At 37.2% G+C, this 24,249-nt stretch overlaps 1 protein-coding gene across 2 annotated transcripts in view; it reads left to right on the top strand.

The window, feature by feature from the left end:
* gpc1b (glypican 1b) overlaps window positions 1-24,249 on the top strand; it is a 127,160-nt gene that overhangs the window by 86,923 nt on the left and 15,988 nt on the right. For both annotated transcript variants that reach the window (XM_030161331.1, XM_030161332.1), the window contains exons 4-5: window positions 10,599-10,826; window positions 13,512-13,675. In XM_030161331.1, the coding sequence (XP_030017191.1) occupies window positions 10,599-10,826; window positions 13,512-13,675 (392 nt within the window). The remainder of the gene's footprint in view (window positions 1-10,598; window positions 10,827-13,511; window positions 13,676-24,249) is intronic.

Genomic DNA, 24,249 nt, shown 5'->3' with positions numbered 1-24,249 from the left:
AGGATAACGTTAGCCTACTCACAGAGTTTAACTATTGGTGACTACATCTCTTCTCTAAATGTGCAGTCATATGACCAGTAGTTTAAAACAGTGACTCATTCTGAAACCACCTTGAAACTTACCTCAGAATTATGTATTCCATGAAAGTAGGTTCTCTCGATATGTGTCACTCATTTGCAAGATGCTTATTGTCTGTTTATTGTCTTTCTTGTTCGCATTTCCAACAAGTGTCCAGAGAACACAAACCTCCACCAAGCACCCCAAATGGTGGTACTATTTCTTTTTAAATTTAACAGTTTCAAGGTTGTTCCATACAGCAGAAAAAGTTGAAGCTTGGTACCAGCCATGTGTCAAATTATATTAAATTCCAATCAATATTTGTTGAGTTATAATGAAAAATGTCTCGTAAATGGGATTTTCAATGTTCAATTGAAATGTCCACAGAGTCCACATTCCACAGTGGATGTGGACGATTTTGAGCCAGATACAAGATAGAAGATTGTTATAAGCTACGGGTGGATCAAATTGGAGGTTAATCGGAGTCGTTTTGAATTTTTTATGAATTTTCAAAAATTGCTCGATGATGAGAGATAGGAAAAGTTGAGATGTTTTGACCTTGCTGTGACCTTGAACTTTGGCCTACGTGGCCCAAAATTTAATGGGTTCGTCCCAGGGCCTAGGCCTATCTGTGGGTAAAATTTGGTAAAGATGGTTGTAATAGTTTTCCCGTAAAGTTGCTAACAAACAAACAAACAAACAAACAAACACACAAACAAACACACAAAGCAAAGTGATCACAATACCTCCTGGCAGAGGTAACAATCGTGCATCTTTCAATGAAATGTGCAGTGACCTGTCAATCAACTGGGGTGGCACTGGCACCTGAGGTGTCCAATCAGGTTCCAGAAGTGGCCAGTGATAGTTAGCAATATTTTCCTCGGCATGCCCTACTCTACCTTTGACTGGCTCATCAGTCCTCATGCCTAAAACTAACCAATCTAATCTCTGAAGGTATCGAGTACTAGCCAGTTAGAGGCAGAGTAGGGCGGGTCATGGCTTCACCATCCTAGGGAAAAACATGGGCAGTTTGGCTCAGATACTACTGAATGGTGCGATCGGGGGATTTAGAAGTGGGTATACGTAACGATGACTAAAAAATAAGTAGGTATACTCTATATACCACTGTATACCCTGGACTACACCACTGGTGGTATTGTTACTCCAAATGTCTTGTCAGTAAGACAACTTGAGATAGGAGACAGAAAGAGGAGGGGGAGGGCTGTAGATAGAGATGCACTAGAGAAAGAGAGAGGCCACGCTGAAGAAAACACCACTTAAAAGAGAAGCACCTGAGAGCCTTTTTATGATATGTAAGAAAATATGTGTGCATGTATTTAATTGAAAGACCAGTGGGATAAGGGAGCATAAAAATAAAGTTAAAACAAGCGTCTGACATGTCAAGGTGGCCTGGATGTAGAGCTCAGAGTGATTACAAATGAAATCATTAACTCCCCTCTCAGTGCAGGAAGAAAGTCATTAAGACACACACGCTTGACTTAGCTTGTCCTAAGTGTGTGTGTGTGTCTTTGTGTATGTATGAGTTAGAAACAAGAAAATGAATAAAGCAGAATGTGATGGAGGTGTACAGCAGCTTGACAGATTTAATCTGCTGTCATGTTCAGGGAATCTTTATTTCTTGATTGAAAATATGCAGTAGTTGTTGGTGTAGACATAATCAAAAGAATATGTAAAGCAGTGATTTCAGTGCACAGTTTTTAATCACACTGTGTTTGGAAGCAGAAAGTATAAGTAATTATACACTTCTGCCCATGAAGTTGTAATAATTGAATTTTCATACATATTTCTCTTTTTATTCCTATTTATTCACATCAGTAATCACTTTTGACCAGGTACAATGATTACACACTGAGTCCCAGTTACACTTAATCTATCAAGAATAAATCACATTTTTACAATCATTTCATGAGGAGAGGTGAAAATGTTTTTTTCCAACTTTACGGCCAACAGTGTATTTAATTATGATTTAATAGATCATTTAAAGTGTATTGCTTAGGATTGAATATCCAAGTAAATTCAAAGTTTCTTCATAACATGGGGGCTCTTACACAGTAACAGGTAGCAACTGTTAATTTTAATGTATTTTTCATCACTGAATATATTGATATTGTTAAAAAGTAACCGTTAATTAAACAGTTGTAACATCTATATCTTAATCTTGGCTATGACGTTGAAAACAAGACAATTAGATATGGCAGACCCTCGTCGGGGGATGTTAATTAGCAAAGCCACCCAGTAATCCCAAATATTTGTTGTCCTTCTCTATCCCACTCCTCTGCACAGTAGGTGTGTTTGGACATAAGAAATCAAACGTCCTCTCCTGTGGCTCGTCCCCCGGGGTACAGACACTGGGGGGGGGGGGGGGGGGGTTAGGTTTAAGGGATGAGAGAGGATTGAGTATAAGGATGAACAGACAGAAGAAGAGATGACATTGTGGCTGCCTGTATCATGGAGCTACAAACAGATGAAGAATGAGAAAGGTCAGTTGTACACACAAAGGCACGTGAATACACACATGCACAGGGGCTTTGTGTCATACTAATGATGGTCATTATTCACAGGGGCTGAAGGGCACAGGAAAACTGGATAGCCTGGTACCATTTATGTTCTGCTCATTCCAAATGCATGTGCCAGCTGCATAAGGAACAGACTGCAAAAACTAAAACTACAGGGAATTAATTTTGGGTTAAAAACAAGTTAGTGCTTTTAAAAACTACTACTTCTGAAATATATTTTGCTTAGCTAGATTTAGGATATCTTTTGCAGCGTGGCTGACAGTACACAGCAGGAATGAATTCTAATAGGGATTAAACGCAAAGCTGCACCTGTCACTGCAGCTCCATGTTGGTCTGTCTGCTGCCACTGTGTTCTCTGGGTAGTACGTGTGTATATATATGTGTGTGTGTGTGTGTGTGTGTGAATATACTCTCACTTTGAAGTTCATCTGTGTGCATGCAACTACACATGTGTTCTTGTGTGTTTCTGCTGACTCCTGACAGTGCCGTTTTGTGTGTTCGCTTGCACATATAACATATATCACAGGTGTCAAACATACGGCCCGGGGGCCAAATCCAGCCCGCCAAAGGGTCCAGTCCGGCCCCGGGGATGAATTTGTGAAATGCAAAAATTACACTGAAGATATTTACGATCCTTTTAGGTCAGGTTCCACATTCAGACCAATTCAATCTCCAGTGGGCAGGACCAGTAAAATACTATCATAATAACATATAAATAATGACAACTCCAAATTTTTCCCTTTCAAAATGTAAATATTTTCATGTATTTACACTAAAACAAAGTCTAATTTTGCAAAAAATGTGAATAACCTGAACAAATATCAACAACCAGAAATGTCTTAAGAGAAGAAAGTACAATTTTAACAATATTCTGCCTGTTATTAAATGTTTTTGTGTATTTGTAGATCCATTGTGATCTGTAAGTTATAATGTACATGTGTAAATGATAAACTGAGGCAGAATATTGTTGAAATTACACTTATTTTTTCAGTTTGTTCATGTTATTCACATCTTTTGAAAAGGATAGTTTGTAGATGTAAACCAGGGGTCACCAATCCTAGTCCTCGAGGGCCGGTACCCTGCATGTTTTAGATGTTTCCCTCTTCCAGCACACATGACGGTCATTATCAGGCTTCTGCAGAGCTTGATGATAGACTTACCATTTGAATCAGGTGTGTTGGAAGAGGGCTACATCTAAAACATGCAGGATTCCGGCCCTCGAGGACTAGGATTGGTGACCCCTGATGTAAACCTTTTCATAATGTAAATTTACATTTTTTTGTTCTGAAACATAGAGAGAAGTTTGGAGTTGACATTATTTATATATTATTATGTTATATTGTTACATATGTTATGTTTTTTCACTGGTCCGGCCCACTTTAGATCAAATTTAGCCGAATGTGGCCTCTGAACTAAAATGAGTTGACACCCCTGATGTATATGCATGCATGAATGGCAGAGATGCAGGTCTCTTCGTGCTTTGAAGGCTGGCCCCCGAGCTGTGTTTGTAGACCGGATGAGTGACAGGAGGTCAGGGAACAGGGGAGGGATGTGTCATCCAGTGAGGAAGTCTCACTGATGACCGAACTCTGAACATACAACTGCTGCATGTCAGAAGCATTTACTTCACCAAGTATTATTATCTAAGAAATGATTTGCCTCGCAGACAAAGAAACGGGCGACACACCACTCATTATTTTGCCATTTGCATTATGCTTGAGGTTTGAGGTTTGTAGCTATAATGAGGAGCTTACTAGAAAGATTTTCAGTAAGCATTCGTATTCCACATTTTAAAGCTGGACTTACTTTCCTCTATGCTTTCATATTTGTTTTATAGTTAAGCTTAAATCATTCCATTCGGAGCTTTTCCACAGTAGAACAGTACATCATTTATTGATTTAACATACTGCAGGGCTTTGTTTGCTGTGTTTATTAACACATTAAAACATTAAAACATATGTCTATCATTAAAATGTTGATGGATTATAAATGAAGAGTAGAATAGATAAAATATCAGTCGTCTATTTTTTATTTTATTTATTGGTTTATTTAGGAATCGTGCACATTTATGAACATTGCTGTATAAAAAAATACACCCATGTAAATATGCCAGAACTAGTAAAAATAACTACTTTTCATCTGTAGTTGCTAGGCAGGTGACAGAAACAACACATAAAACAGCCGACATTAATACATCACTTATTCGCTAAAAATTTAAAGATTTAAAAATACACATAATGATGACATAGGCATCCTCAAAACAAACAAACAAACAAACAAACAAACAAATAGACATAGGACACAGGTGTCAAACATGCGGCCCGGGGGCAAAAACCGGCCCGCCAAAGGGTCCAATCTGGCCCGCGGGATAAATTTGCAAAGTGCAAGTTAGAGCATCAAACTCAAAAACAATATCATAATAACCTACAAATAATGACAACACCAATTTTTTCTCTTTGATTTAGTGCAAAAAACATTAAATTATGAAAATGTTTACATTAACAGACTATCCTTTAACAATAAAATGTGAATAACCTGAACAAATATGAACAACCTGAAATATCTATAGAAAATGAAGCACAATTTTAACAATTTTCTGCCTGTTACTAAATGTTTTGTGTCTTTGTAGATCTGATCTGTAATGCATATGCATAAATGATAAGTTGAGGTAAAATATTGATAAGATTGTATTTATATTTCTTAACAAATTTCATTTTTTTCAGGTTATTCACATCCTTTTTGTTTGGATAGTTTGTAAATGTAAATATTGCCATAATTTAATGTTATTTTTTTTGCACTAAAACAATTTGGAGTTATTATTTATTGGCTATCATTCTATTATTTTAGTGGCCTGGCCCATTTCAGATTAAATTGAGCTGAATATGGCCCTGGAAGAAAATGAGTTTGACACCCCTGACATAGGATGATCGTAGGGGCATTAGCATATACGTTCACCTCTATACTTACATACAACTAAACAGAGAAAGTGTATGGGCGATGAAATGCACAGTATGTCAATTAAAAATGAGTGCATCTCTGGTTTTATAGGAGCCACTGTTTTCTCTATGAAGTCTATGTCTATGAAAATATCCTTGCTACTAATATATTTTTAGACAAAGTGCATATGGAAAACCTCATGACTGTCAATAATAACTCCAGAACTAATGCTATTCTGACATTATCCTGGGTGTGAACCTAGCTTAGAAAAATGACAAAAGCCAGTACAAGACTCTGGTTTTAGGACAAAAATGTGACTTAAAGTGCTCATGCATGAAGGGTTCCAAAAAAACGAAGTTTCTAATATAACTTGAGGAGTGTCTGTTGAAGTTTCCAGGATGAATGAACTCAGAGGATGAGGTAAATGTCCCAGTAACGCTGAAAGGCTCAGGAAATACCCTTTGAAATACAGTGACCCCATGTCTCATTTTAGTTGTCTGCTAATGGAATTAAAAGTGAAACGTAGTCTTCACAGATGTTCACGTCTGCCAACTTTTAATGCTAAATGCATCTATTCAAATCAATAGCTCAGATGAGAGTAAGCCTTTTAGCTCTTAGTCTGTGAAAATGCCAAAAGAAAGCAGCGAATAAGAGCAGTGGTGAAGCCGTCTGGTGTTTGTTAATGAGTGGGAAAGCAGAGCAGACATACAGTATCCAACGAGGCCAGTGCTTAGATAATGCCACACAGATGGGTCAGGATGAGCTTAGCATATTAACATGTTATATAACTGCAGGTACTGGGATTGTCTTCAGGCCCGGTACGCGTGGGTGTTCAGAGTTTAGCTACTGTACAGCTTTAACCGACTGGATCCATTTGTTGATGCCAGGGAAGCTGCGAGAAAACATTGTGCAGTTTTGCTTAAAAGTTAGAGTGTGTGTGGTGCCTGCTTTGCTAAGGGGAGTAAACGAACTCCAAGCTGGGAGTCTCTTGAGGAGACCACCAACCTCCACTTGCCTCATCTCTTCCTGATCTAGAGTGGTGGCTGACAGAGATAACACACCTACAAAGTAAACAGTGTCTGGCTCCCCAAAACAAACATCCATACATATGCAAACAGTCAACAATATAAACACGCGCACACACACATGCATCATTTTGAGCACACTGTGGATGTGGAGATGCAGAGGAAGTGTTGGCTGGACTGGATGGATGGTCTGGGCACACTGTTGTTGTACTGAACCTTCTGCTGCCGTGGTCTTGGCAGAAAAAGGTCCTCATTTATAAACAGTGTTTACACACAAAGCGGATGTAAAAATGTTTATGCCACTGGCAAGAGAAGAGCTGGGATTTCTAAAAAAAAAAAAAAAAAAAAAAACAACTTGGTTTGTTCCACCTCAGCAGATGCCTTATAGACAGACTATAATGTGTAGATACCGAGAGCCCCTTGTGGTTGTGCCTTTAGGGATCTGATTCAGGAAGAATGGTGAGTCAATGGTGAGAGACTTTATCATTCATATTTTCTGAACCCCTTTGAATTATGCCACCTTTTTCACATATGATATTTGTCAGTTTAACATATAACTGATAAGTCAAGAAAGTTGCAGTTTGTGGTAAAACTGTGTAATTGTAAAAATACATAAATAGAAACACGACATATTCTAAACTTGCAGAGGTGATGTCATCGTAACTGTCTGTCTCCGTGATCTGTTCAGAGTCACAAAAGATGTGTCTGCACCTTCAATATGACCAGACTGTAGACCAGTGGTTCCCAACATTTTTTGCCTCGTGACTAGGGATGTAACGATATGAAAATTTCATATCACGGTTATTGTGACCAAAATGATCACGGTTATCATTATTATCACAGTATTGTTGAAATTGTGCTCAAAATGTTCAAAAAGTACTTATACACACACTGAAATAATTTAACCAAGTTGTATTTTGAAAAAAAAAAAAAAACCCATAAAATATTTGGTACAATGCACTTTCTCTTGGTAGAAACATTCAAATATTAACCCTTAGTGGTCTGAGTCTATTTTGTCCATTTTTCAGTACTTTTGATTTTGTCTTTATATACAATATAAACAAATGTTTACTATACCCATGTTTGGGATATTTTTTTTCAGCACAACTTCATCTATATCATCTGCCTATTATTTATTTTCTCTTTAACCTACTATATCAATATAAAAGGTCAGAAAACACACAAAAAAATATATATAATCTGATTTGAAAAATGTAAATAATTTATTGCATAAATAGCACAAAGATCCTTAACGAACCTTTTCAAAGACTTTAAAAGTGAATATTGGCTCCAAATATTAGGTATATACAATTAAAATTTTAATAAATTAAAACTATACTCAAATATTTGACATAAAAGCTTTACATAGGATTTTTTCCCCAAAAAGTGCGGTAATCAAATACGATTATCATGATAATTAGAATTTAAATGGTAATACTAACCGTTGGCAATTTTACTGCGGTTTATCGTTATACCGGTAATCGTTACGTCCCTACTTGTGACCCCATTTTAACATCACAAATTTCTGGTGACCAGCAGACATTCAAAACTGAGACAATTTTTTGCTAAAATTAATTTGTTTTTGATCATGTAATAGTTTGCTATACTATGTTGCAAATAAATATTAATTTTAGATGACATTTAGTCTATATAATTTATATTATTATGGATGGAGGCAGAAAAACCATGTGTAGTTTACTGCACAAAGTGAGAATTTTATTTTCCTTGGTCAGGATATGTACAGTCAGTCCAGCTTGGATTTACAAGGCTGACAATTAATACTGAACAAACAAGAACTCAAACTATGAATTATGAAAGAGCTGCAGCATCTGAAACTGACCACAATGAACATTTGAAAGATAAACAGTACCACAGGGGAGGCCATGGCTCAGATGGTGGAGTGGGTTGTCCAATAACCGAAGGGTTGGCAGTTCGAATCCCACTCTGTCCCAGTCATGTGCTGTTGTGTCCTTGGGCGAGAACCTTCACCCTCCTTGCCTCCAGTGCTGCTACTCACACTGGTGTATGAATGATTGGTGGTGGTCAGAGAGACCGTAGGTGTGAATTGGTGGTTTACGACCACCAGAATGTGAGTGAATGAATAATGGATCCACTGTACGCGCTTTGAGTATGCGTTCATAGAAAAGTGCGATATAAATTTAATCCTGGGCTCTCAAACTCATTTTCTTTCAGGGGCCACATTCAGCCCCATTTGATCTCCAGTGGGCCGGACCAGTAAAATAATAGAATAATAACCTATAAATAATGACAACTCCAAATTTTTGTCTTTGTCTTAGTGCAAAAAACCCCCAATTAAATTATGAAAATACTTACTTATATAAACTATCCAAATAAAAAAGATATGAATAACCTGAAAAAAACTGAAATTTCTTAAGAAAAATAAGTGCAATATTAAAAATATTATGCCTCAACTTATCATTTTTACATGTGCATTTTGGATCAGATCTACAAAGACACTAAACACTTTGTAATAGGCAGAAAATTGTTAAAATTGTGCTCAATTTTCTTAAAACATTTCAGATTATTCACATTTTATTGTTTCAGGATAGTTTGTAAATGTAAATATTTTCATAATTTAATGTTATTTTTTGCACTAAAACAAAGGCAAACATTTCAAATTGTCATTATTTATAGACATAATGTAATTTTTTTTTTCACATCAAACCCAGAAGAAAATATGGAGTCATTATTTTTTGTAGGATATTTTACTTGAAATCATATTGGTCTGTATGTGGAACCTGAACTAAAATGAATCTGTGGAATTTTTGCACTTTGCAAATTCATCCCAGGGGCCAGATTAGAACCTTTGGCGGGCCACATGTTTGAGACCCCTGATCTAATCCATTATTATTATTATTATTATTATTATTATTATTATTATTATTATTATTATTACCCCAGTGCTTCAGCTTGAGAGTTTGTCATGTCTTTTATCAATTGGGATTGTCTCTCTGAACTCACCATATATTTTAAATTTTTATCAATTACTAGAAATTTCAGGCAACCCCATTTGAATCCCAGGCGACCCCACGTAGGGTCCCGACTCCAAGGTTGAAAAACACTGCTGTAGTGATTCTCACTTTTTTAAAAAGTAAATGCCAAGGCTACGGCCATTTTAATGTTGGTGACATATCAAATGCAATGAAAGATGCAGACCATTAAGCTGTGTAACACAAAACTAGCTATTTCTTTACTATCTATACCACAAACTACGACTGTCTTAGTTCATAAAATTATCATTCATATTGACAAACGTGTAAATGTGATAAAATTCAAATGGGATTTAAAAACTGTTTACCTCTTGCCATTGACCGACATTCATTTCTTTTCTTAGTTCAGTTCTGTGACTTCAGCTCTAGTGGGTGTTCTTGTCCAGTCTTTATTACCTTTCCCATCCTCACATTAAATATTTATTCATGAGTTTAGAATGTTATTTTCCGTCTTTCATTATGTCAAAACAGTTTTTATGTATCTAACATTTTTAGTATTAGCTATATTAAATTTAGAGGTATGTGTCAGTAATGGACAAACCATAAAATTTGCACACAGTTTGTTTACTTGTTTGATTTCTTGACTGCCTGACTCTGTCTGCACACTTTGTAAATCCTCACCAGTCGTGCTATATACTGCTCTCTTAAGCATTGTCAAATCACTGACATTCCCCAGAGAGACATCCTCACACACTTCAGCTTTCGGTTCACTGACAGCATGAAGCAGTGTTGGTGGGAAGCAAAAAGCAATAAGAATAACACTGACTAAATGTGTAGAAATAATCACAGTACCTTAAGAAATGTCAAATTGTCACCTAGGCATTTACAGACCGCTATGCAGCATGACTAACAAATATTATGTTATGTTTTTTTCTCAGCAGCTTAAAGCGGTAAAGTCTGGATTTAAAGGAGAAACAACTAGAAAGATCTCAAATCCTGCTAAGGCCTATGCACTTGCTGAAAATATATAAACTGTGAAATGAGAATCAAAAGCATTTCTTCTTCTTCTGACCTGCTTAATTTCTTTTTAGGTTACTTCTTGGAGTTGCTGAACCACTCCGCGGTCTCCCTACAGGACATGTTTACTTCAACTTGGGGTTCCCTGTACTCCCAGAATGCACAAGTCTTCTCTGATCTGTACATGGAGTTGCGGCACTACTATAGAGGATCCAACATCAACCTGGAGGAGGTGCTCAATGATTTCTGGGCAAAGCTACTGGAGAAGCTCTTCTACCAAGCAAACAAACAATATTACATAGGTACGTCCAGCTCTTCTGTGAGGTTACATAAGCAAGCAAAGGTGATTTTTGCGAACATGCAATGAAATTTAACATATATGCGAACAAGCAAAACATGCATAATAATACAAATATCAACAATCATAACAATCTCAGACAGAAGAACAGCACAATAGTTTAATTTACATGCCAGAAAAGGGGTGGGAAGAAGTACAATTTATTTAATCCCACCCCCTCTCAGTAAAAAATTATTAATATATATGTCCCTCTTCCTTTTACATTACTCTTTTATATTTATATATCTATTCACACACACATACACTCATTCATCCATATACACATACATATGTTTATTAATAACTTATAGCATATTACTAACTCAAATGTCCTACTTTCAAGAATGGTATACTGATAATGAATTGTATATGTACAGTACTGTGCAAATGTCTTTAGCGTATATTTTCAGGGTTGAAATAAGCAGACATATTTATTTGATCATTCTCTTTTCTTCAGATGCAAGAAAATACACCAAATATGTGCACAACCTTGAAAAACACACAAAAATGTGACCGAAAAAGTAAAGTGACTATTTATTGTGATCCCATGAAAGAAGCAGTGTAAATAGTTTGTCATGTGTTGAATGAAACCTGGTATAAAATATCAGAAAATGAATGATACAAATCTCATATTGTCTGAAAAAAATGGTTAAAGACTTGTTAAGTGCAAAGGGAGATCACATGAAATACTACCACTATGGTTTATTGAAGCTCTTTTTTGCCTAAAACGTTTAATACAGATACCGAGAAATGTATCTATGCACTGGATGAAACCCAGTATAAAATATCCAACAATTAACCCATAAGGACCCAGTGTGATCTTTGTGGCAGTTCCCAAATTAATTTTTCGCTCTATTTGACCTTTCCTAAGTGATTTATCACCACTTGTTATATATTGTCCTCTGAATTTAGCCTTTTTTCCAGTGAAAATCATCTATTTTCCTGTGTTTAACTGACTGATCATGTAGATGTTCATAAAAACTCAAAGTAAAGTCAAAGGCTATTACATCAAAAAAAAAGAAAAAAGATGAAAAAGTGACTTTTTCAGTAAAATTTATCATGAACTGAACATAAACCCAGTGTGTCCATCCACTGTCATTGATCCAACTCCATGGGTTTTACTGGTGAATCAATGTTGTAGAGCACAGGTGTCAAACATGTGGCCCGGGGCCAAATCCGGCCCGCCAAAGGGTCCAGTCTGGCCCCTGGGATGAATTTGTGAAATACAAGAATTACACTAAAGATCTTAATCCTTTTAGTTCAGGGACCACATACGGACCACTTTAATCTCCAGTGGGTTGGATCAGCCAAATACTATCATAATAACCTATAAATACTCACAACTCCACATTTTTCCCTTTGTAAATGTAAACATTTTCATGTCATTTTACTGTATTTACACTAAAACAAACTAAATTTTCACAAAAGCACAAACGACCTCAACAAATATGAACATTTTGAAATGTCTGAAGTGTAATTTTAACAATATTCTGCCTGTTATTAAATGTTTTGTGTATTTGTAGATCCACTGTGATCTGTATGTTGTAATTTACATGTGTAAATGATAAACTGAGATATAATATTGTTAAAATTTCACTTAGTTTTCTTAAGGAATTTTCATTTGTTCATGTTATTCACATTGTTTTAAAGGATAGTTGCTAAATGTAGACATTTTCATTGCATAATTTTACTTTTTCCGCTCTAAAACATAGAGTAAACTTTGGAGTTGACATTATTTATATATGATTATGTTATTATTTCACTGGTCTGACCCACTTCAGCTCAAATTTGGCTTAATGTGGCCCCTGAACTAAAATGAGTTTGACACCCCTGTTGTAGAAGATGACGGTGTTTCCACATTCACTATGGAGCCTCTGAACATCCAAATGGGTCATATCTGATGACAATGAAAAGATGACAAACTTCATTTCACACTAATTATTTACATGTATTGATAGGATTAGTGGATCAACAGTTTAGATCAGTAGATGCTTTAGGTTAACGATGGATGTTTGGGTCTTTATGGGTTAATGCAATAAATCTAATATTGTCTGAACAAAACACATATTAAGTGCAAACAAAGGTCATGCTAAATACTACCACTTTGGTTTATAGAAGGCATTTTTAGTGCTGTACATACTTCCCATATACAGTCGTGGAAAAATGTATTAGGCCACTCCTTGTTTTCTTCAGTTTCTTGTTCATTTTAATGCCTGGTACAAATAAAGGTACGTTTGTTTGGACAAATATAATGATAACAACAAAAACAGCTCATAAGAATTTAATTTAAGAGCTCATATCTAGTCATTTTCTAAGTTTTCTTGATAATAGCCAAAATCACTTAAGTTCTTACATCAATAGCTATGGCATTGTACTGCCAAAAACAGTGCTTTTAGGCATTCCGTGTTTCCATTTCTTTCTTTTTTAGTCACATGATACACACAGGAGCTAGTACTTGATTGCATAACCATTGATTTTAATGACTTTTGATGGTCTAATAATTTTTTCCACGACTGTATCTGAATTCAGATACTGAGCAGTCATTAGAACTTTACTAAATCAACAAACCTAATGTTGGCTTCAAACTATTGCACAGTTCTGTATGTTGACTTTACATAAATCCTATTCTGATTGTATTTGTTGATTACAGGTGAAGACTATCTGGAGTGTGTGTCCAAGCAAATAGAAACATTACGGCCTTTTGGAGACTCACCTCGTGAACTGAAGATGAGGGTGACTCGGACATTTGTGGCAGCACGGTCCTTTGTTCAGGGGCTGGTGGTCAGTGGAGAAGTCGTGCGCAAGGTGTCCCAGGTAAAGATCCCCTTTATGCTTCAGTTGAATGAGTTTCTCTGCTTTTCTGCTTCCCTTGATATTACTTTTATACTGTTTTTTATAGAAGTGACTAACTGTCCCACATATCCCATAATCTTTCCTGGAGCTAATATCCTTTGCTCTCACTACATGCGCATTGGTGTTAACAAATGTGTATTCATCTCTCCTTGGTGAACACCATGCACACCTACTTTTACCAGCCTGTGCACATAGTATAAAGCAGAGACAGATCAATGTTAGTGGAAACGAGAGGCTCCATAAAGTATGACCCGCGGCTCCGACAATCAGCCCCTGCAACAACAGTTAATGTCAGCTCCACTCTGAAAAATGTCTCTCCAGGCCATGGGGAGGGTTAATATCTCCCAGGAGAAATAGTCCCCTTGGTGTATAAGACAAGAGTAAGGTTAAGATCAGAGCAGGACAGAGAAATCATTTCAGCTGCTGAAGGGGAGGTGGCCGGTATTGATGCAGTAGTGAAAAATATCTCCCATCAGATACTGGGCAAGGAGAGTGTTGAGAGCCCTGGCCCCCGGGAGTAATATACACATCTTTTGAGAAAACAGATGCTACACCACAGATGAATATTCCAATTCTTCCTCTGATGAAATATTACAAGGTCAGGTCATGTTGAAGTTAGAAAAAAGAAACAGTGGCGTGACAAAATAGGTTGCGGTGCTACTGCCTGACTGCAAAGCCAGATAAAGAATCTACTGTATCTGATCCTTTTCCGTTTTAGTCTGATATGTGTTCTGTTAACACTGTGGGTGGGTAGGTGGGTGGGTGGTGGGTGTATAGTCAGCGTCTGGGTGAGATAGTCGGCTTTAGTTGATTTCTGTCTGCCTGTCTTTGTCCCTGAAAATAGATTCAGTTTCTCACACCTACACAAAAGGGCCGTGGATGTCTCAATTAAGAAGCTGCATATAGCACAGCCGAGCATGCTCACAGCCTCAGGGGAGTAAACTCAGAAAATAAGCATGAACACAGCACTTACTGTAGCTAGTAACAAGAAGTAGCATGACAATGACAACTTAAAAGTACTGAAATTCACACTGATATTCTAACTCAGGGCTGTCAAACTCATTTTGGTTCAGGGGCCATATTTAACCCAATTTGATCTCAAGCGGGCCAGACCAGTAAAATAATGACTTAATAACCTGTAAATAATATCAAATCCAAGTTTTTATTTTTGTTTTAGTAAAAAAAAACAAAACAAAAAAAACAAAAAAAAAAACAATTAAATTATGAAAATATTTATATTTTACAAAAAAGATGTGAATAACCTGAAAAAACAGAAATTTCATTGGAAAAATTTGTGCAATTTTAACAATATTATGCCTTAACTTATCATTTATACATGTACGTTACACACAGTGTTACATAAACATTTGGTAACAGGCAGAATATTGTTAAAATTTTGGAGTTTGGAACTGAAATTTGAACAATTTCTACAATAATCTATCTCTTATTATTAACACAACTACAAATCACAGTGGATCCATAAATGCACAAAACATTTAGTAACAGACAGAATATTGTTAAAATTGCACATATGGGGCTCATTTTTGTTTTTATTTATGTGGTTATTTGCATTTTATTGTGAAAGAATAGTTTTGTAAATGTAAATATTTTCACAGTGTTATATTATTTTTTTTCCCATTTTTTTCCACATAATTTTTTACAAAGAAAATTTGTCATCGTCATTATTTATGGGTTATTGTGTTGTTATTTTTACTGTAGATCGCATTGGTCTGTATGTGGAACCTGAACCACAATGATTTTTGACAACCTTGAATAATCAGGTTAATTTTTGCACTTTCATCCAGCGGGCCAGAATAGAACCTTTGGCGGGCCGGTTTTGGCCCCCGGGCCGCATGTTTGACACCTAACTTCTAACTTGTTCTAACTGTTTAATTTATGTACATAATAATAAGCATTAAAAATGTACTTTGCATTGCGTTCGATACTAATCCAAACCTGACTAACAGAACATTTTCAGGAAATATGAGGCAACTGCTAACAAGGGTTAAAGAATCAGTATTAGGATGTGAAGCAATCTCATACTCAACACACCATGCTGAAACTGCTGTTGATGATTACATGAGTGTGCGATGAGACCCAACAACATTTCCTTGGTTGCCCCGCAGAGCTCTGCCAGCAAGATGTTGAGCTGATAAACATGTCTCTCATTTTTGGAGTAGATGTGCACTCAGGAATTCACAGAACAAGAAACAAATGCACTTCAGCAGTTGTGTACAGGCACACCTCATCTACCTCACCACAGAAATAGCTATGGAAAGATCCCAGTACCTCTTAACCCTTTATAGGGCACTCATTGAAATACCTTAGTGTGTTATTGGACATTGTCATCTACCTCCTTGTCGGTTGGTGTGACAACCCTCTCCCTCCTCTTACCATAAAACATCCGAGCAGCACTTGCTAAAAAGTAAACACATGCAATAAAACAACTGTTATAAGGTTATAAACTGACAAAAATCACTCTTATTCACTATTTACAGCTTCACATTTTCTATAAAATCTCTGAACCTCACTGAGGCATGGGATTGGCCCCATGTTTAAAGGAGTGATATTCTGCCTTTTTAAAATAGAATTATGCATTTTAAAACATTTCCCTGTGGTCTACATAAACTGTAAATGCTATAATTGGGTCTGAATTCTTCATTAATTCAACTCCACAGGTCCATCTTCAACCCTATTTCTGAGTAACGACACCAGAAAGGTTGTTTTGAGCGCTGGCCCTTTAAATGCAAATGAGCCACTTTACACCCCACCCCCTCCAGGTTGTTGGCTGTGCTGCTCACCCAGCAACTGCACATTTTAGGTAATTGACTCAAAGTTTGGACATATTTTCAGTATGGACTACAACCTGTGCTGCTGACAAACAATTATGGTGTACTCGGAGAAATGTTCGTTGGAAGTTTTGACCTTATATGTGCAAATGTCATGACGTAACTAGTTATAGACATAACAAATTAAGCAGGAATTAAAACGGGCTGTAGAAATCCATTCAATTTTTGCCAGTGTGAATATAAAGGTAGCTTTGTAGCACCTGAAGGGTTCAAATTCAAACTTTTCGAACTATTAGGGTCTGGGACCCCATGATAGCTAAACATTGTGGGCCTTTCATAAAATTCAGTATCTTGTTGATTTGTTGGAGTGGGGGGGGGACTAACGCTGGAAAGTGAAACTTAACATGCTTTCAACATCCGACTCCTGGCTTCTATGCCTCTATTATACAGCAGACCTTACACGAAATTTTCACTTCTAACCTGTATCCACTGAACTCTTTCCACTACTCTATGGGCCCCCCAGAAATGCTGGGCCCCATGAATTTGTTAAGTTTACCCCTCCTTTACGGTGACCCAGATTAGGGTCCCCAAATACACAAATAAACATAACAAAGACTAATAAAAGTGGGTGTGGCAAAATATGACCCCTTTAATGTTTGCAGAAATTACCCAAAATAGTCACTTGCTCGATAAAGCATTAACGCATATTTCCTGACTTATGCCCTTTACCATGCAGAAAAATGTGACTGTGTTCCGTACACAAGGTTGTGGGCAGGGAAACATGTAGCTAATTAGCACAACTTATACAAAATTAAAAAATAGGACCAATGGCCCTGTACCTTACCGGCCAAATTAAAAGCTTTGGGAAATGTATCCAGTTGCCATTTATTATCACCCAGTTATGTGTATTTATTATATTACAGAAATAGCCCATGTTTTGGTCATATTCCAATCAGATCTGTAAAAAATTCAAATTCCAACTTGATATCATTGATACTTACTGATTTATTGGATCAATCCACTTCCTATGTGTTATAATGGGAAAATTTTTCAAAGACTCACCAAATCCAGAATCAGATCCGGATCCAAATAATGTCAATACCTTGTGTTGACATCACCATACAGAAGCTGTATACCAAGTTTGAAGTCAATCAGAACTGTAGTTTGGGAGAAAAAGACGATTGAAATTTTTTCCCCATAAGAGCCCATGTTAAATTTTCCGTAAGTTCCCGGATCCAGAAGAAGATCCTGATCAGCATGTGGCCATTTGGTTTTGGTCATCTCCCCATCAGGGCTGTACTGTAGAAATTTTAACTTGATATTATTTATATTTACTGAGTTATTGCATCGATCCACTTCCTATCTGTTATAATGGGGAAATTTTTCAAAGTCGCACCAAATCCAGAATCAGATCCGGATCCAAATAATTTCACTAACTTCTGTTGACATCATCATAAAGAAGCTGTATGCCAAGTTTGAAGTCAATCAGAATTGTAGTTTCGGAGAAGAAGACGTTTGAAATTTTTGTAACGGACGACAGACGACGACAACGGATGCCGCATGACGACAATAGCTTACGGTCTGTCAGCCGATAAGCTAAAAAATACCCAGCATTCCCCGGCCATTGAACTGCTCCCAGAATAAGGTGATAGCGTTCTGCTCTACAGTAAGGGCGCTTTCACACAGCGTACTCGAGTCCGTACCGTACTTGGAAATGTTCACACCTTTCCCACAGATGTTGCGTTCACAAGCGCGTACTGTGCCCGAGTATGAATGGGTGTTATAGGGCCAAAACAGTAAGTGGCAGTGTGGAAGGAATTCTGTCGCTATCCAACAAACGCGGAAGTCAGACAAAGACAAACCCCTACCTATCTGTTAGCCTGTTTGAGGCAAAGAGAAGTAAAGCGACCTTCGTTGTCCCTGATATATCACCGAGTGGTTCCTTTGATAAGGCGAGCCCAGACCACGCGGATCCGAGGCTTTTTCAGGAGACAACAGGAGCGCCATCTATTGTCTTGTGGTGCTTACTCACTTTCGTTGTCGGAATGGTGATTAGGTCACTTCCGGTCTCGGGCATGGATCGCATTCACACAGCAACGTACCGTGCTGGAGTATGGGCAATCAAGACCCAGGACCACCTTCTCAACTGGACTCGAGCGCAGTACTCGAGTATGGAACATTTACATTCATATGGATAAAATTAACCCTTTCATGCATGAATTATGAGAACTTTAGTCAAGTTTTTTTTTTTTTTTTTTATTAGTGTTTTATTCCTCCTTTGGCATGAAAAAAACAATACAATTAAGTTTGGGGTTTTTTTCATGGATTTACAAAAATGTCCACTCAGCTACACTATAAATTTTACTCTTGAAGCAAAGAAACATGTATTTAAAACCCAATATCAGAAAATGGTATGAAAACAATGAAATAAAAACATGTTTCATGCTCCTAATCTGATGTTTTCTCACATTTTAACATATTCTAACATATTCATATACTAGTCATTACTCACTTCATGGAGATACTATGCAAAAAAAAAACCTTTTTGTTAAAAAAAACAAACAAACTGTTATTTACAGTCTAACAATTAACTCTTTCCCCGCCAATGACGAGATATTCCGTCAATCCGTGTTTTCACTGTTATACTGTAGTTGGAGGTGTTGTGGATCATGTGAATTACTTTCCTTAGTCCAAAAACAAACAATTAAGCAACTTTTTCGGAAAAATGACGGGCCGGGTTTAACGTTTTTGCACTGGAGTCTCCGTATCCCATGGTAACGCATCCAGCGGCAGTCACTGAATGAGGAAGTGCAGACTGTGCAGGAACCGCGCGCAGTTTCAAAAGCCTTAAAGATGATTATGGAGACAGAGTCTGACAATTCAATATATGATGGAGCTACAGAAGAACCATTTAGAGACAGGAACGGAGAAATAGAAGGTGAGGGAGACGGACACGGAACACGGGAAACACGGAGCGGCTCAGGTCCGACACGGAGGTGCGGGTGGGGGGGGGGGGGGGGGGGGGGGGGCACAGAGCGACACGGAGAAAATGACAGACAGGAGGAAGAGAAAAGAGACATTTGTAGAGGACATTCAAGGAGAAGACAGACATACAGACATGGGACAAGACAAAGGAAAGCTAGTCTGCATCTGTTAGAGTGAGTTCAGATTCAGACTGAGGACACAGAACATATTCAGCTGTAGAATGTCAGCAGGACACATGGAAGACACTTTTGGATTTGGCTTTTGTATGAAATAAATAAATACATATATTCATACAGAGATAAATAACTAGATGTCCATAGAATTATTTACAGATCAAACACAGCAGCTGGTCCAACAGGAGGACCTGGTGCAGCCAAATGCCAGAAATCTACAGTATTTAGTGCATTTGTTTCTTTTTTTCTTGAAAATGAGGAATATTGAGGTGTTTATATCCAAAAGCTAAACTACTATGTGTTAGACTTATAACTGATGTATGTAAATGTGCAAAGTTTAGAAGGAACCTGGTGCTTTACAAGATGTTCGGTCTAAAGTTTGGTGTGGATTCCCCTAACATTTTGTGGAATGATGGGATATCTTAGAGCTGTTTGTTACTATTATTGCTGTTATTATTATTTTATTTTGTGATTTTGAAGACAGCGTTACTGTTGGTAAATAAGAAAGAGTCAAAAATGTAAATAGGAAATCAGTTTTCTCTTGAAAATCAATATCTTTGAAAAAAATGCAATTTTCTCAGCTTTTTGCTCAAAATTCATTTTTTTCCTGAAAATGACCAATATTCAAATGTTTATATCTCACGAACGAATAAAGATAGAATAAAATAGTTTTTTGTGTTTAAAAGTTGAAGTTCTGTTCTTTCTTTTGATGTATTCAGTGTTCACATACTCCTAACACAACATTTTCAGTGAGCCTCCAAAGATTAGTGAAAATGACCAAAACGGCTGGCGCTGGCTACCAACTCACTGGAAAATGCTCTGGCGGGGAAAGAGTTAACATTTGATTTACACTAAAACATGCTACTACAGATTAGGTTTATCAAGAACAGTAAAGTTACAGTAATGGTATGAATTGCAGTGTTTGGGATGATGCATAAGCGTCCACTGTGTTGGCTGATATCCAACTAAAACAGCAAAATATAAAAATACAAAATGCATATAAAATATGCAAGAGAATAGCTGTCTACTTGAGTAACCATTATGCATGAAAGGGTTAAGTGGACTTTGGGGTCCAGCATACTCCTAAGTCCACACAAGAAGCACTGTGATAGTCACTTTAAACACACAAGTGAGTTTTCAAAGCTCATTGAACTGTGCTAAAAGATGTCTGATTTTCATCCACATTTTTAGGCCTATTTGGTTCTGACTGAAAGTGCTATAGACTTCGACCAACTGTTCAATTTCATATTCATAACTTTGGTGTCCATCAGCTGCTCTGCTTTTTCTCTGCACATGACTAGGACTATGGTGTACTTATGCAGATTAAAACAGCACTCTGCTGTGATGGGAACAAATGAGACAGTGACGAAAAGCAAAGGGGAGGAAAAAGATAATAAAAAACACTGTGACAAACCGCAGCATCCTCCCTCACCCGTATCTTGCATCTATCTAAATCCTTTATTCTCCCTCTGTGCCCAGGAAATTGTACTCCTTCATTTCTGTTGATGTGTCCCGTGAGCTGTGCCCTGTGTTGTCCTCTGTCTGTGTTTGGTGTGAATATCTTGGTATACTAATTTGGAGCTTAGCTTTCCCCTCCTTTCCCCTGTAATTGTATCTCTCAATTGATTGGGCCCTAATGAGACAACCGCTCCTATTTTTAGCTGCGTATTGCTACTTAAAGGACCCGGTGACGATAAATATTTACCACAAGCTTCTCTTTGAGGTATTCCACTGCTTGAGACAATGAAAAAAGCAATCTCATCTTCTACAAAAGCTCTCAACAAAAGAATCCATGCTATTTATTCGGCTGATGCCATGAAATACTATATGGAATCTGTAGTGAAAGGTGACAAAAGCACATCCTCGAAGACGGCTGTTTATTTTTGCAAAGCACAGCAGAGAGCAGCTAAGACGCCTGAGCACCGAAGAAACACATTAATCTGACAGAAATTTTAGACGGTGAGAATAATCCTAACGGCAAAAATGCAGTTGTTCTTTTTGGTACAGTATTAATTTCCTTTTGCTTCGCTTCAGGCTGCACCAGTTGCTGTGTCCTTAACTTTTTTTTTTTCGGACTATTTTATTCCCCCGAGTAGGGGAGTGGAGGAAGTAGGCCACGCGCCACATAGCTGACTCTGGAGGCAAGGAGTCTGGATCAGCTGGCTCTATATCAGAAGGGGGAGAGGTCGCTCATATATCCTTACTAATTACAGAGGGAAGACAGGCAGAAAGAGGGAAAGCGAGAGAGAGAAACAGGAGTTTTAGCTTCGATTGCTGTAGGCAATATAGAAGGCACTGACAGGTATTGGGAACATGCTGCGAAGGTGAGGCAAGGACATATAAAGGTATGTGTTTAAAATGTAACAGCATCACATTGAAGATCAAGTATTCATACATCAAAGAGAAAAGTTCAAGCATATCTGTTGGTAGACCACTGAGATGAGAAGGAGGTCGGGTTGAGTGTATGTCTGTATTACTGCTGATCAACCCAAAATTGCCAGCAACTATTTGAATGATTGAATTATTACCTCCACAAAGAAGGTTATGCGATCACTCCCATTCGTCCGCCCGTCCGTCCACCCGTCCGTCAACAGGATTTTGCAAAAACCTGCAGCACAGACTTTCAAACATGGAAAGGTAGAGCATGGTGGACCAAGGACGAAACCTTTACATTTTGAATCAGATCGATTAAAAAAAGGCCCAGAAGCTGGAGTTATTTAAATTTTTAGTTCAACTCCCCCAAGGTCTGATGGACTATTGGTTTCAGTTGCCGTCTGTCTGTCCATCTGTTGTCCGTCCGGAAAGAATTTTTCAAGAAACTTCTCCAAATTTGTCGGCTGGAATCAATTGAAATTCATCGCAGATGTTCCTTTGGGCAAGGTCTACCAATTGAGAATTGAGAAATATTGATTTTTGAATTTTTTATGAATTTTTTTGAACTTTTAAAAATCCCCATTGGTTTTTAATGGGGCACATTTCAAAGTACTCTAACTTCAAAACAGTTGAAGATATTGATATAATTAATATTGGCAGTAGATAGGAAGTCACATATGGGCTTTCATTTGGTGTGATGACCTTTGACCTTGACTGACCTTGAAAGGTCAAACCCAAGGTCATTTATGTGCAGATTTCTAGAAACTTTCTTCCCCAAAACCATCAGCCAGAATCAATTGAAATTCATAGCAGAGGTTCCTTGGGGCAAGTTCTACCAAGTTTGTTCAAAGAACTGAGAAATATTGATTTTTGAATTTTTTAGGGATTTTTTTTTTAATTTTAAAAATCCCCATTGGTTTATAATGGGACAAACTTCAAAACAATTGAAGATATTGATATAGTTACTATTGGCAATAGACAGGAAGTCACATATGGGCTTTCATTTGGTGCCATGACCTTTGACCTTGAGTGAAGTTGAAAAGTCAAACAAATGTCAAATAATGTCTTTAAATATGCCATTGGAATACAAGACTGTTAGTCCTATTTTTTCTTTAACGCCTCAGTCTAACATTCACTGTTCAGTGGCACAGACTGACAAAAAGGAGAAAAAAAATATAACTTATATAACTGTTTGTGTAGCTTAATACTAGTTGCTTTGGTGATGTTTACACACTCTGCCCTTCTAGCTGGTTAACCCTTTGATGCATGAATTATGAGAACCTTAGTTAAGATTTTTTTCTGAGTGTTTTTATTCATCTTTAGGCATTAAAAAAACAATGTGATAGAATTTTTTTTTAACAAATCTCATTTTTATGGAGTTACAAAAATGTCCATTCAGCTGGACACCATGTGTTTAATTTTTGAAGCAAAGAAACATGTATTAAAAATGGAATAACAGAACGTGACAAACTATGTGAAAACTATGAAATAAAAACATTTTTAATGCAGCTAATCTGATGTTTTCTCACATTTTAACATACTCTAACGCTATTACTCACTTCATAGAGATAATATACTAAAAAAAACTTTTTGTTTAAGAAAATTGTTAATTAAAGTCTAATAATAACTAGCAATTGATTTACACTCAAACATGTTACTGCAGATCAGGTTTATCAAGAACATAAAGTTACTGTAATGGTATGAATTGCAGTGTTTAGGATGATGCATAAGCGTCCACTGTGTTGGCTGATATGGAACTAACACAACCAAATCCATGAATATACAAGAGAACAGCTGGAGAATAGCTTTCCACTGCAGTGACCAGTATGCATGAAAGGGTTACGTGATCACTATTGGAGTTATTAAAGGTGCAATATGTAATATATATGAAGCAATTTACATATATTTTTAACACTTACATGCATGGTAACAGCCTGTACACTGGTTTCTATGTAGAGAACTCTGGTCAGATTCCCCACGAGTACCTCATTTCCCCATTTCTGCTCCTCTACAGTAACAGCAGTGTTCAACACACTCTACCGTACCTTTAGCTGAGTAATGGAGGCAGTTGACAATGATCCACAACACTCCAACACATGAGCTTGTGTAAATGTCATGTATTGCTTCTTTAAATGAAACTGCTCTTGTCAGCTCCTGTCAAGTCTTTATCAGTGATTCTAATGGCTCCGGGAAAATGCTAAAAGGGCTTGATGGG

Source organism: Sphaeramia orbicularis, chromosome 17 (genome assembly GCF_902148855.1).
Source record: "Sphaeramia orbicularis chromosome 17, fSphaOr1.1, whole genome shotgun sequence".
NCBI classification, from domain to species: domain Eukaryota; kingdom Metazoa; phylum Chordata; class Actinopteri; order Kurtiformes; family Apogonidae; genus Sphaeramia; species Sphaeramia orbicularis.
The sequence above is the reverse complement of the archived record's forward strand: the minus strand, read 5'-3'. Positions and strand labels throughout refer to the sequence as shown.